General features: G+C 39.5%; 1 protein-coding gene across 9 annotated transcripts in view; it reads right to left on the bottom strand.

Moving 5' to 3' along the window:
• The window catches only part of SHC3 (SHC adaptor protein 3), a 56,123-nt gene that overhangs the window by 7,985 nt on the left and 33,709 nt on the right, over positions 1–14,429 (bottom strand). For all 9 annotated transcript variants that reach the window (XM_058043302.1, XM_058043303.1, XM_058043305.1 and 6 more), the window contains 6 exons: positions 12,210–12,263; positions 7,961–8,012; positions 3,884–4,010; positions 2,671–2,824; positions 1,463–1,559; positions 407–601 (listed from right to left, as the gene is read on the bottom strand). In XM_058043302.1, the coding sequence (XP_057899285.1) occupies positions 407–601; positions 1,463–1,559; positions 2,671–2,824; positions 3,884–4,010; positions 7,961–8,012; positions 12,210–12,263 (679 nt within the window). The remainder of the gene's footprint in view (positions 1–406; positions 602–1,462; positions 1,560–2,670; positions 2,825–3,883; positions 4,011–7,960; positions 8,013–12,209; positions 12,264–14,429) is intronic.

Raw genomic sequence — 14,429 nt, 5'->3', positions numbered from 1 at the left:
AGCTTTTCCTATATGCATTGACTTCCTCACAACATACTCACAGGACAGGCTGAAGACAATTTTCCACCCATCCATACTTTACTTCACATCACCCTCCTTTACTTTCTCATATGGCAAGCTTCCTGATTAATTTTCTTCTGACATAATTGCCTGTGATGTTGAGGACAACATGGAGTGCAACTAACCTTAACTCAGATGTTATACAGACTAGCTCCAAGTCTTCAGCCACTCTTATTTTAGTTCAGTCCAATATGAAACCACAATGGATATTAAAATTCACCATAATTACACCGGGAACAGTAAATTTTGAAAACTTTTTTTTCTTTTTTTTTTTTTTAATACAGAACTGATGCGTAAACATATTTGGTCACTCATTAGAAAGGAAGCAAATAGGAAGGGAACTCACTCATGTCAAACAGATCCTTTCCTGGGCTGCTTGCTAGAGCATCCTCTCCTCTTCCACAGAAGGCACTTTCAGCATCTGCCTGAAGTGCCAATAGATCTTCTCTATTTATATGCTGGGTGTTTACATATATTGGCAGCTCTCCAGTTGGTGCCACTTCTGATTTCTCTTCTGGCATACTACAAATATCCAGAGATCCTAGAAAAGTCAAGACTTTTTGTGTGTAATCGACATAACAGTGTTGACCAATTATCATCACACCACATCACCACAGGTTTAAAATTTCCTGGATCGGGAGATATAAAGTCAATAATTGTTTGATCTAGTAGGAAAGTGTAAATTAATGGATTCAGAACTGTGTTTCAATGAGGGTATGGTGGGGCTATTTCACAGAAGGAAAGGAAATCTTTGAAAATAAAGATTGTAAACTTCAAAAATTATATTCTGTTGGGGAGTCATGAGAGAGGGAGAAGGTATAAAATCCTCAGATGTGTACATATTAACAATAGGGAATATATTCTGGCCTTTGAACAAAAGTGTCCCGAGAAACACAGTAAAGTTATCAGATAAAGCTGGATGGGGTGAAATCTTTATATGGGTTTTGAAATTACTTGAAATTGAAAGACAACAAAAGGAACATTATACACTATTTGCTATTTGTTGAGTAGAGAAAACTGCTTCACATTTTGAATTAAACTTTTCATTTAGGCTTTTCATTTAAAAATTCTATTTTGCATGCCCTAGTGGGTCACATTTTCAGAACAGATCATGCAGGAGACATGGGTTTTAAGATATAGAAAGTTAGAAAGCTGAAAGTCTGGGTAATTCTATCCATTAACTGCTCTACAGAAGAAAATATTTCATGAAGATCTGCATTTAAGAATTTATCCAGAGGTAATTATCAAATGCTTTTCACTGGTATCAACACTAAAACTCAGACAAAGGGAACATATCAACCAAGTTTTGTTCATTGCCTTAAGGCTTTGAGGCACTAGACTTTCACATGCTTTGCCCTTCAAGACCACCTGCAGTATTACAGCTAAAAGTAGCAAAACTCACCTTGTTTAACAGGCCCGTGATGCCATTCTTCACTGAATTTTTCTCCTAAGTGATGGCTCTGATAATAAATTTGCTCTCCTTCCATTCCTGATGCAGACTAGAATGGACACATGTGCAATGAGTTTTTAAATTGCCTTTAAAATGCAATTATTGTAATATAATTGTATTTTTAATAATAATAATAATAATAATAATAATAATAATAATAATAATAATAATAATAATAATAATAATAATAATAATAATAATAATATTAAAATAATAGTAATAAAATTGTAATGCACACATCACAAGTGGCTCTGCCAATTTCTTTGGATGTATTTTGTGTATCCTCACTCTTCCTTTCCAATTCATCATAATTTCAGAATATATATATATTCCAAATGCATTTGTTTAAGAGTAAGATATTACCAGTGACCTTCAGGTGTTCTTCCCTGGTTTCTGCTTTTAGTGACCCCCCATGATACCAAATGATGCATAATTTCTTTAGTTTGTACTCAGGTAGTGAGTCAACCTGTTACTGGGAGAAGTGTTCTGCACAAACACATGTGGGACCAGAGAGAGCCCCAACACCATAAGCTGAAAGATTCACATTGGTACCAGGGGACGAGGGGACTTGGGGACTGAGGGAAGCATGTTGGCTACAGACAGGACCCCTCTGGATTTAAGCAAAGTTATGCTGGATCTGAAAACACCTCTTAGGGGTCTACATTGATACTGCAGTCAAACTTCCAACAGGAGTGCTGGTAGAAATATTCACGCTGACCTTAGTTCAACATGAGGTGGAAAACCTACCTAGGAACTTGGCTGAATACTGATCACTCCCAAGTCATTAACATAATGAACTGTTAGTAATGGCTGCACTAGATTGTTTAAATGATTCTGCATTAAATCATTCCCACTTAAAGTGCACTATTTGATACTCTCTGAAGCAGACATGGTTTCTGCAAATGTAGTAGCCCCCAGTGGATTTCTGTTCCTTGAACCCAGTTAATCTTTTAATACCATGAGGATTTCACCTCCTTTAATTTGTTCTGAACCTGCCTAATGTCTTGCCCCCCTCAATCTGCAATGGCCATTCAGATGGAAACTGGCCACACAGGAAGGGCTGTGAATTACAGACACTCCAAAGGTATCCACTATAAAACACGTGTCTTTTAAAAATTTTGGATCAATCAGCAGGAGGGTAGAAATGAAATTATACTGACCTGAGCTGCGTCTGCAGCCGTGAGAAGCCTTGTTTTGAGCCTGGCATCAAGGAATCCGCCAGGGGGAGGTATTTTATTTGGGATGTTGTTGTAATAGGGATGCTCTGTTGCCTCGTTATCTTCCTCCGTCCATGGGTCCTCAAAACTCTGCATCCTAAAAGAAAGAGAGTGCTTTCTTTTGCCTCTTACTTGTAAAGCACTTTCAGACACCTTCAGCGGGTTAAGACTGCCTGTCAGGGATCACTACTGCATATTGTTGCGACTCCTCAGCCACCACTCTAAGTGAGGAAGCAATGATGGATCATGTGTCAAATCTTCTCTTTTTAGACAAACTGACATAAACCTCCTTTGCAAAGTACCAAATTCTTTATGCTGAGAAGAGTGTGTTTTAACTTGGTTTTAAAGACCATTATAAACTGCATTAACAAACAACTTTATCTAATCTTAAAATAGCACTTGTAATACTATGACTTGATTGACTGGGCTCTAAATCTTTGTCTTTAGTTATGACTGCTCTATCACCAGTGTAATTCTGCAAGAACCTCACAAAGTCAAGAGATGTGAATAAAATGCCTGTTTCCAGATTAGGATAGTAGCATTGTATATTCCCTATATAACCAGTTTTGCTCTGATATAAGAGATTACAGAGGGCAAAAGTTCACTGGGGTTTCTAATAATGTTAGTAAGCACATAGCAATCCATGTCTCTAAAGAAAACAGAATGCTATATCCCAGTCTTTTGAACACACACAAGGAGAGTTTGTATCCTCCAGATATCAATGCAGTCAAACCTCCCTGCAATACATCACATTCCTAGAAACATCACCCTAATATGAGAAATACTGGAACATCATTAGTCATTTTGGAATCCCAGCAGTCTGACCTACTCAATCTAAACTGACACAGCTGCTGTGACAGTAATGAGGAAATGGCACAAATAACAACCATTCTTGGCCATCCATCTCTGCCTACTAACTACAGCACAAAACACGTGATCATTTCAACATCATTGTGAAATCCATATTTAGCCCATCTTAAATTGATTGTACTTCTTCCATGTTCATTAGGTAAACACTGTAACACTGTTTCGCTAATATAGCAGAAATAATTTTTAAATATTCAGGTCCTGTCTGTGCCCAGCGACATTGTCCATTTTATCAAATAAATTGAAAGCTAAAGAAGGTCCTTTACCTGTCTTCTGTGACTGCACTCACCTATCAGATAAAGTAGGTGTCTTAGAGGGGCACTGCAAGTACTGCTTAAATCGAAGCTCGAACGCTTGCCCTATGGTGCTGATGACATCTTGGGCCAGGCCATCACAGCATTCCAGTATATGACAAGCTAAATGAAAAAGATTGACACATGCAAATCACTGTTTATGTCATGCTGGGATGCAATGACCTATGACAAAACACCTACACTATCAAGGTTAGTTGCTCTATTAGTGATGTGCACATTTCAATAAACCCCAAAGCTGATACAGTGAATTTCAGGCAATCACAACTTTTTAAAGGTTACATAAAATTGGACTGATGTGTAACTGCAAGAGACAAGGTCCCTAATCTGTTCTGCTATTTTAACAAGCCCACAAACAGGAAAAAAACTCATAAAATTTCACTTGTTATTACCTGAATGCAACAGATTATGTAAGAATTCTAAGCTTTAAATTGAAATTACACAAATATTAATAGATGGTAATAACAATAAAAGCTTTTTTTTTGTTTTCCTCAGTTTAATTACTTGACTTTTATGTCTAATCACTGCGAGTTCACAAGCTGCTCTCTTTTTCCAAATTACAGTCTGAGGGAGGAGCAGTGTCCGCAGATACTTCCTAGATAATGAGCCCTGGTCTTATTCCAGGAATACAGAGGTTAGAGCCTTTTCCTGTTTGTTTGCATGGAGACACTCCCAGCAAACTGCAGGGCTGCTGAGGAGTGCAGAGCCAGCAACCTGATTAGCTCCAGCACTTCCCCATGTGCAACTTCTCTGAACCCAGTGTGGCAATAAAGGGGGAGGATAGCAACACAAACTCTCTTCCTATAAAGACTGAGAAGCCTTTATCGGCTGTCTGAGCAGATATATCTGTCCTGGTTTTAAATCAGAGAATGGCTTGGAGGTCTCATCATATGTGAAAACATAAAGAGGTGAACTTGTGGAGTTCCCGCAATTCAACACTGCGAGAACACAGATGGGTGCTAAGAGGTGGAAGCTAAAGATCTCAATGAACAACATCTCAGTGATATCCAAAGAAGCCAAGGTGAGTTAATTTTCCATACTCAGAATTGGACAAGCATATTGTCTACTGGCTAGAGCCTGGACTGGATTTCAAACTGGTTCTTTTCCAAGTCCTGCCACAGGAAAGTGCGTTCTTGCTCAAAGCTACCGATTTGTTCATCCCTGACTGCTTTAATAAGCTGAATATAAGCTCCTCAGCTGAAAAACTGCATTTAGTACATGCCCAGTGTCCAGCTCACTGGAACCAAGTGCATTGGATGCCAGTGTCCTACAAATAAGGGTTGGTCGTGACATTTAGCTGAAGTAATACAGGGAGATGAAGTAGGTGTAGATATTAGTTTGTCAGAGGCTGAAATATTGGATAGACTTCTGGAGAGGCCAGAAAAAGGGCCAAGAAACTTGCAGTTGCTAGTATGGAATGTCTGCTGTCTCTTCCTCAGCAGCAACAGCACCACCACCACCACCTCATTCAGCATGAGATGGCACCAGTGACAGTGCCAAGCAGATACAGTGGTGTTCTCTTCTCACCTTAGAGCTTCTGCTGTGCCAGCCATCAAGCTGAAATGCCTCGTCCAGGGAAACTGCCCCTAGCTACATGTTGAAAGTGGATTCAGCAGACAAAAACAGGACCTCCATGTGTCCAAAGACAGAGGCAGACATCCCTGACTAGCACTGAGACATTTGTTTTTTATGACCTCTGCAACACTGCTATTGGCATCGAACAGTCAGCCCCCATGGAAGGTGCACATTTATCTCTGGAAACGTGGTCCAAAAGTAGTTAGGCCAAACAAAGCTAAAATATTTTCACTCCATAACTAGAGTGCAAATTTAAGGAGGCGATATTGCTCACTGCTAAACCTTTCTGGAGCTGAAATGAAGCATGAGTCATTAAGTAGTTTCAGTAGGTGACATAATGAGTAACCTGTTTCCTTGGATACGTGAATGGACTTTCAGCAGGTAGGAGATACGCTTCTTGTAAAAGGATGAGAAGGTTTGGCTCATGCAGAGATGATTTCTTGTGAATGTTACAGCAGAAAATAGACAGCCTTGAGCTTGCTAGATCCAGAATGCAAAGCACGAAGATAGCTTTTCCATCCTTATGAAGAAATGGGTCTAATATGCAAGCTATACTACAGCATTGGTGATAGGGTAGCATCAGTAACAGCAGCAGTAACATTTTCACCAAATACAGAGGTAAAGACAAATCCCCTTTTAAAGTAATTTGCAGACAACACAAAAAATGACAGAATGGCAAGTGGTGGTAAAAGAGGGCAATTCAGGTCCCTTGGAAAATTAGACCCTTTTAAAGAATGTGTTTTAATACAGGTGACATACAAAGTCACTGATCTGCAAAGCACTGCTGTATACAGATGAGTGGGGAAAAGCACCCATAGGAAAGCCATAATGCTGAAGGCTTAAAGATCACAGCATGAAAGAATTTCATGAGAGGTAACAGTGCTTCACTGCAGCAAAAATGGCTTAGAAGGAACCACCTGACGAAGAGGACAAAAGGAAGAAAAAATAGGAAGGTGCATTCTGTGCTATAGTGACAGCCCCTGTTATGCAGATATCATATACCTTTTTAAAAGAGCTGCAGGAAAATGAAGGAAGGAGGTACAGAAATTATCTGGAGGATGGAGGATGTGCACTGCAGCTGGAATGCTACACAGTCCATCTTTTTATAAAGAAAACTAAGAAATTACTTGACCTGAATAAACAAAAGGAGGACAACAATATCAGGTGCTCAGATGATGTCTCAGTTTAGGATAGCCTAGCTCAACAAGGAACAGTCACAGGAAGCTAAGGATGTAAGACAGAAGGAACATAGTACAGGAAGAGCATAGTGCAGAAGGAACATGACAGAAGATAGAGCACAGGGCTCCTCCAAACCCTACAGAGAAAATATTTGGTCTACAGTGCTAGTCCCTACACTGACTGAGATCTCTCAGAACAGCTAAATCAGGCTTGGATTTAGAGGAAAGCTACTGCTAAAGCAGGTGGGCTGGAGAGCAGCTCTGCACCATGCATTCCACAGTCTGACACTGGAGCCTCTCCAACATGATATTGTAATGGAACAAGCATTGCAAAGAACTGGACTATTCCCTACCTCCCATTCCCTTTAAGTTCTCTAGGTATTTCACTTATGTTCAGCATATTTGTATGCTTGGTGCAGGTATTATTTATGAGCCAATACCCTCAAGTCTGGACATCTCTGCACATGGGCACAGCAGATTCTACAGGTATCATTAAAGATGACTGCATATGGGAGCTACTGGGTCAGTTGTGCTGATGGTAAGGTGGACAGTTGAGAATTTGCAGGATTAGCATTTTGGTGTCTGAATTCTCCAGAAAGAAGTACTTCCTATTGGAAATACTTAACGTCTTTTCTCTTTTTTTGGAGATAGTCTGTTCTTTTCTCTCTATTATCTATGAATAGTAAACAGATTCTCAGGTACATTACAAAATGCTTTGTGTGTTGCATTAAGACCCAGTGAACACAACCAACAAGCAGGGCCCAGTCCATGACTGATTGCTACTAAAGAAATACAACCTTGAACAAAACTTTACTGAGAAAGAGAATTACAGCAAGCTGGCTGTAAAGCTAGTTATTTGATAAAGAATCTGATTCTGCCAGGAAGACTTAGGCATGTACTGGGAAGACCTAACAGATACAGCTGCCTCATCAGCTGACTTAATCAGAAGACTGCTTAGCTCTTGCACAGCGATTGGGTGTAGGTAAGACTTGGCTGTTGCCTAGAAGCTTACACAGCCAAGTAAAGCAAGTGTTTGATTTAGGAGATGAAGAGAGTCAAAGTGTTATTTGGGTATGAACTAGAGGCAAGACCTATTTATTCCAAGCTTGAGAAACAAACTGCTGCTTCTTATTGCTACACAATCCTTCCATGGCTCTGTCAAAGGCCATCCTTTGATTGGGCTACATTCCATAGATGTTTTTCAGGGAGAGGGGCGGGGGGGGTTATCTGACTTAAACCATGAATAAGTAGTGTTTCTCAAAGGAAATACAGACACCAAAAAAATAGATATTTATAACTTACCTCTACGATTAACAGGATCCTTAGCTACATATGCAATATAGTCTGAAGTATCCTGTCAAAAAATTAAGACATGTACAATGAATGCAAAAGCATATTTGCACTGATTACAGCAAAAGATCACAGTCCAGAGTATGTACAGTCCTTTGGGCAGAGCCACAAATGAATATTTTGCTCTACAGATGCATATTACTTAAATCAAATATAAAAGTTTATGGGTTTTGGTACTCATTTCCTTTTACCACTTTCTTTTTTACAGAATGTGATCCAATCCAGCAGAATTTTAAAACCTCTTCTATCAATCAAACAAACTCAGTAGGATTTTGCCCAGGCCTCATTTAGGAGGGAATAGAATTACAAGTCCTTATCTTCAAACTACCCAGAGATTTTGGTTCATAACATGAATAATCATCTGGTTCTGTGGCAGTAACAGCGCTACTCCTCAGAAATACTGAGCAATGGCATTTATTCGTGTGTGACAAGCAGGTGCTTCCTTTACTGACTAGAGTGCCATATGGCACAGAGGTGCTCAGCCACTGCTTGGCTCTGACAGGCAGGATCCCTGCACACCCTCCCCAGTCCTTGGGCTGCTCCCTGCCACACCTGTTGCCTGGTGGATTTTCTGGCAAGAGCACACAGACATCTTCCTGTGGGAATTTTTTTCTTCCTCTCCGGCTGCTCCTATGCTCCTGTGCACAAATGGTGCAGACGTCTATTCTTATGCAGATTAAACAGAAAGGCCTGGGTTTCCGGGAAACACTTAGGCCTGCTGATATATCTGAAAAATGCCATGTTGCCTTGATGCAATCAGGAAGTCCTGGTTAGATCTGGTATTCCCTGACAATGCCTGGCGAGTCAGGTAGGCTAAACCCAAGGGGTATACAGGATACATTACAGCTGACTGCGTACCCAAAGCCTTTTCAGGTGACTGATCCAAAATCATTGCCAATTATGACAAGATCTAACAATAACAAATATCAATCTTCAGTTAAAAGATAGACTTCTTCAGCACAGCTTTTTCTAGTGCAAGCACACTACCACTACCAGCCACCCAAAACAAATCACTGTACTGAATGTCTACATAATTTCCTTCCTAAGGAGGGAGCAAGGGAAAGAATGCAGCACAGTCATGGGCTCTGGTGACAGATGTGTGACCATGTCAGTTAATGCATCGTTGGAAGGCACTCAGACACAGCACAGGGAGGCTGGTCTGTTGAAAAAGCACAGCTCTACCATTTTGTCTCGTAATTTCTTACACATCCTGTGGCTCAGTGTCCGGGCAGCGACCACAGTGGAAATAAGGATGCATATCAACAAGTAAGGGGAAAACAAAGGTGACTATGCCTATAGTAGCAAATAATACAGAGCCCATGTCTCACTGTACTAGTTTCTCACAGCATGCCCTGAAACTCTCTGAGGGACCAGCACATGCTTGGCATCAATTCCAAGAGACCACTATGAGGGAAGAGAGTGAATGTGTGGGTGCAAATTGCACTGTGTTATTTATTTCAGGGCCAGAAAGACTAGAAAATGGGCCACAGATCAATTCATTTACTACTTCAGGCATAGCTAATGGATACATTTATGCCTGAGTAAATCATAGATCTATCTCGTAGCTAGCGTGGGTGTGACAGTCTGAAAACACCTACTCCTTATTTCATTTAAAGCTCTGAGATTCAAGCTGACTATGACAAACCATTAAGGACCTAAGGTAGGCACATTTCAGTGTGGCTAAGTTAGAAGACCCTCATCCAAAAAACTATACAGGACTTGGCTGATGCAGGAAAGTGATCCTTGACATTCAAGAACTGAAAACAGGTATGAATGAGCTATAATTTTCAGCCTGAAGACATTGCATTGCAGTGTTAAAATTTGGAGGTATTGCTGAAACTGAAAAACTACTGCCTTCAGGGACCTCTGAGAGACCTGCCTTATTAGACTTTATGGCATCCTCCACTCCAAAATTTCAGCAGATATCTCCAAAAAACAGATGTCTTCTCTGGCAGCCTGGAAACAGCCACCTGACTTTACTATGGAGAAAAATTGTTTAGAGTATCATAGGAGGGGCTGAATAGAGCTAAAGTGGATTGAGAGCACAGCCTTGGAAGTGAAATAAAATCGTTCTGAAATGGCACATAAAAGGATTTGGTACAGAGGTTTTTAAGCTCCCATATTCGGACACAGCCAGAAACTGACTCATTGCAAAGGGAAATAATGCAGAAGTATATATTCAAGCCATTCTCCAGGACTGTGGAACACTTATCCAGGGGTTATAATTTGAATAATATAATTAATGGTAAGGGAGTGGGAGGAAGGTGGTAAAGCTAACTGCTATGACAATGGGAGGCAGATATCCAGAGCAGAAAGGTTGACAGGGTAGAGAAGTGATAGTCTCACCTCCTAGTAAACCAAACTCCAAAATAACTTCAAAATAAGGGAATCACTTCCTGAAGAAACATGGGCACATATCTAGTTTCCTAGGTCACCATGGCCTTTCTCCAACCTGTTTAAAAGCCATATAAGGAGAAACATTGATGGTCTGGAGGCCAGCTATGGTTGGGAGATGCAGTTTGGTGGTGGCAGTCCACTATCAAGCAGAAATCATTAAGGGCTGATGAAAGTTATGTCTAGATAGCTCTCTGATGAGTAAATAAATCTGAGAGCTAAATCACAGACTTGCATTTTGTCATCTTCGACATGCACCCAGGACAAAGGAACTAGCTGCTTTTTGCACAAACTTTTGAGTTAAAGTTGTTCCTTACTAGACCAGAGATAAGCTTGTAGAAAAACATTAGATACTCATACCTATTTTCTTCATCCCAATACCAGAATGAATTCATGCAGTAGTCTTACTGGGAACACAAATTCATAATTTCACTGTACCTTGTAGGCTCCCTTGCACCATGCAATTTTATTTCTCTGGTAGCTCACTGACTCAGTGAGATTTTTATCTCTTTAAAACATTTGGAAGAGCTTGTTTACTCCAAATCCAGAACTCTACTGCTGTTCCTCTCCTCTTTCCTGTTAAATCATTTCATCAGTGGGCAGTGTGAAATGGTGTTTCCAGGACCTAGCATTTGGGATGGCAGATGGGTAGCAAAGAATCTTCTTATGGAGGCAGGGAACTGTGCTAATCACTCCTCTGCCCACTTCAGGAATTGTTCATTTACAGCATCCATTGCAATCTGTTGTGTTTCCAAGCTGCTGTTGATCCATTTTTTGTTCCCCAAATTATTGTGATATTGTGTGCTTTTCCCTTCTGCAATTGTACTGAGCTCAGTGAAGCTACACTAAGACTAGAATTTGTCTTTATGCTTTCTGACAAAAACACAATGAACAGAGAAAGCACCAAGTACCTTCACCTTAGCAGAGTTAACTGAGAGAATTAACACACAAAGCAGGCTAGAAATTGCCTTACTTGTAGTACATGACTGATATATGACAGATAATCACATGATGGAGAAAAAAGTACCATTCAATTAATCTAAGTTTAAAAGCTTTCAAACCTCTTAGGTAAGAGCTCTGTCACTAATTTATATTTCCCCCATTGCTTCCTGAATGACAAATACTTTTGAAGCCCATTTATTAATATACCTTTGGATGAACGGGTTATAAAAATAAGGAAAAGCACAATAAGCAGGAATCTGCCCTTTGATCTAAATTAATAAAATTTTTAGGTGTATCTAAAAGCTTTGCAAAACAGAAGAGAAAAATCTGTGCTTTTCCTGAAAGTCTGCCTTCAACCTGCATGACTGTAGCAAATATACCTGCAGGCAGAATTTAGCACAGTCTTCTCAATTCACACTTGCATTTGAGAAGAAAGAAAAAAAAAAAAAAAGAAAGGGAAGCACGCATTACTACAAATACTATAAATACTATAAATATAGCTGCAGCATATTCTACTACTGTAAAAAGTACAAGATAAATAACAGGATAAAAATCCATACAATGCCCATATAACTATTCTACATTACTCTGAAAAACAAAGCCCTGCTTATCAGTTACTATACGAATGCTTACAGCCCCTTGATAGTTTTTGTTACAATCATCCAAAGGGGAGGATCCATGAACACTTGTCAGCCATTCCCCTCAAACAGAGCTTGATGGCAACAATCAAGAAAAATTTATGAAAGAAGAAACAGGAGCTGAGTTCCGGTTGTATTTTTCTTTTAGCAAGATGTGCTTTAAATTTTATCACACGGCCCTCGTAAAGCAGTTTCTGTGTGGGAGAAGGCTTTACAGAAATGCTTACCGGATCACCTCCAGACGCAAAGGAGATGGATTGCATATGGTGATTTGCTATGATCTGTATGGATCAGAAAGAATAAGTGTGAGTCAGATGGGTTTCTTACAGTCTGCTATTCTGATTTCAGTTTTTTGCTTGTATGCTGGTGAAAATCCAAAATCAAGATCAAAATTACCTACAGGGACTTCAAAGAGCAGCATGATAATAGAAACAAACTTAAGGATAAATGTTTCTGTTCCGGTGTTCTTTAAAACATATCAGGATACTGCAAGATTGCTAAATGTACTCAGAACTCTAGTAAATCATACAGACCTGTCGGAAAGTGTCTTTGGAGAAATTTTAATCTGCTAAAACTCACTTTCTTTATTACAGATAATGATGAATGAAACAAAAGGTCCGATTCATCAAACCATTTTTCTGCTGATGCCACTCTGGTGAAATCAATGAAACCATGCCAACCTCTACACCAGCTAAGATTCCTAACATTGCATCCAATACCTAATCTGTCATTTTATGTTTCAAACATCAACATGTTTACAATATGCAAACAGAATTTTGAATCTAGATGCAGCGTAGTATTGTGGACAAATTCACAGGCACACTCCAGGGCATTTGAAATTCAAATTGCTTATGTACAATTTGAACTAATATGATATTTCTCTGGGAAAAGACAATTTGTCCTGAACCTCTAATAAAAGCAGAACATCTCTGCTATTCTGAGAATCAATGTACAAAATCTTTTAATAATGAAATAATGTAACAACCAAGAAAGAAAAGGTCATTTGAAAGAAATTTTCACTTGATATTTGAGTCACACAAGCCATGCCAAGGGATTCATCTGGGATGGGACAGGCCACTGTTAAGTGCCTCAGAGCATCTGAAAATAAGAATTAAGATCTTGGTTCTTCACTTTGGAGAGGGAGCCACATACAACAAACCATTCTGGAAAAAATAAAATAGGCTAGAAAACTATCCTCTGTGCTGTTTTCCCGAACCTGCTTCTTAAAGACATGAACTATCAACTGCCTTCCTTGGAAAGAAAAAAATCTGACAGAACTTTCTCTGAATCTTGCTGCTTCACTAAGTCAGAGAGAGGTGACTACTATTTGTAGTGTTTCTTTCATGTAAAGAGCACTTCACTTTCAATAGCCCTGCTTGTCCCACAACATCCTCCAAAGATGTGGTTAGTTTTTAAGAGCACACTTGTAAATTAGTGCTCTGCTACTCAGCAGTGAGGATTTCCTTCTCTTAAAGAAGTAAAAATTGAATATGTAGTACATAGAATACATAGAGAATGTAGATTATCCCAACAATAGAACTAAAGTATGAAGTTCCATTACACAATTTCACATTATCACTATCTTGACATGTGCAAATAACCTAATCTTCTATTTTAGCATGTAAAAGAAAAATTATTTGACTGTCGCTAAACTAATTTTTTCCAAATTTTAAGGAAGCTGAAAAGTGCTTGAAACCATTAGTTCAAGTCAGGTGTTTTTTTTAATTCCACAGCTAATTTAGTTTGAAGTTGGGGTATTCCCCATCTCATCTCTACCAATATCAAAATACTGAAAAGAGATACAGCAAACTATCAATGCCTTGCATTGCTTAAAATAAAGCAATTCACTAATGTTGGCATACAGCTCAGAAACCTTTTAATCTACGCCAACCTTCATTTTAAAGAAATAAGCAAAACAAAATCATGTTCCGCTCATCCCTGCTCAATATGTTCACTTTGTGAACTGTTGTGCAGGGGTACATGCAGTTGCTTTCCTTCTACCACAAGGGCCAACAACCCTGGCTTGTCTTTTCTTTCCTCTCAGATCTGCCGGGAAAAAGACACTATTACAGAAGTTGCAGCCATCCTCCTGTGTGGGGCCTCAAAGGGCAAAGCTGCTGGGCCATGCTTAGCTGCAAATCAAATCCTTGGCAGAAACAAGAAAAAGAGGAAGCCACAGCCAGACCAGGGATCTCTGAGAAACCAGACATTTCCCAGGTCTGCAGCATCCAGAAGAGCCTACTATTCCTCAAAAAGAATGATATAAGAGGAAGATGAACAGTTTTGTCAATTCAGAGAAAAGGCAAAACATGTAGGGGATGACTCTTCGAAATAAATGAGTTTAACTACATTTCTGCCCTAGCATTGGCTGATGACAAGCTGACTTTCAGGGTTTGGCACTTCCTTGGTAGAGCTAATTAACATCACGTTCTTATGCTTCCGATGGG

Source organism: Melospiza georgiana, chromosome Z (assembly GCF_028018845.1).
Source record: "Melospiza georgiana isolate bMelGeo1 chromosome Z, bMelGeo1.pri, whole genome shotgun sequence".
In the NCBI taxonomy this organism is placed as follows: domain Eukaryota; kingdom Metazoa; phylum Chordata; class Aves; order Passeriformes; family Passerellidae; genus Melospiza; species Melospiza georgiana.
The sequence above is the reverse complement of the archived record's forward strand: the minus strand, read 5'-3'. Positions and strand labels throughout refer to the sequence as shown.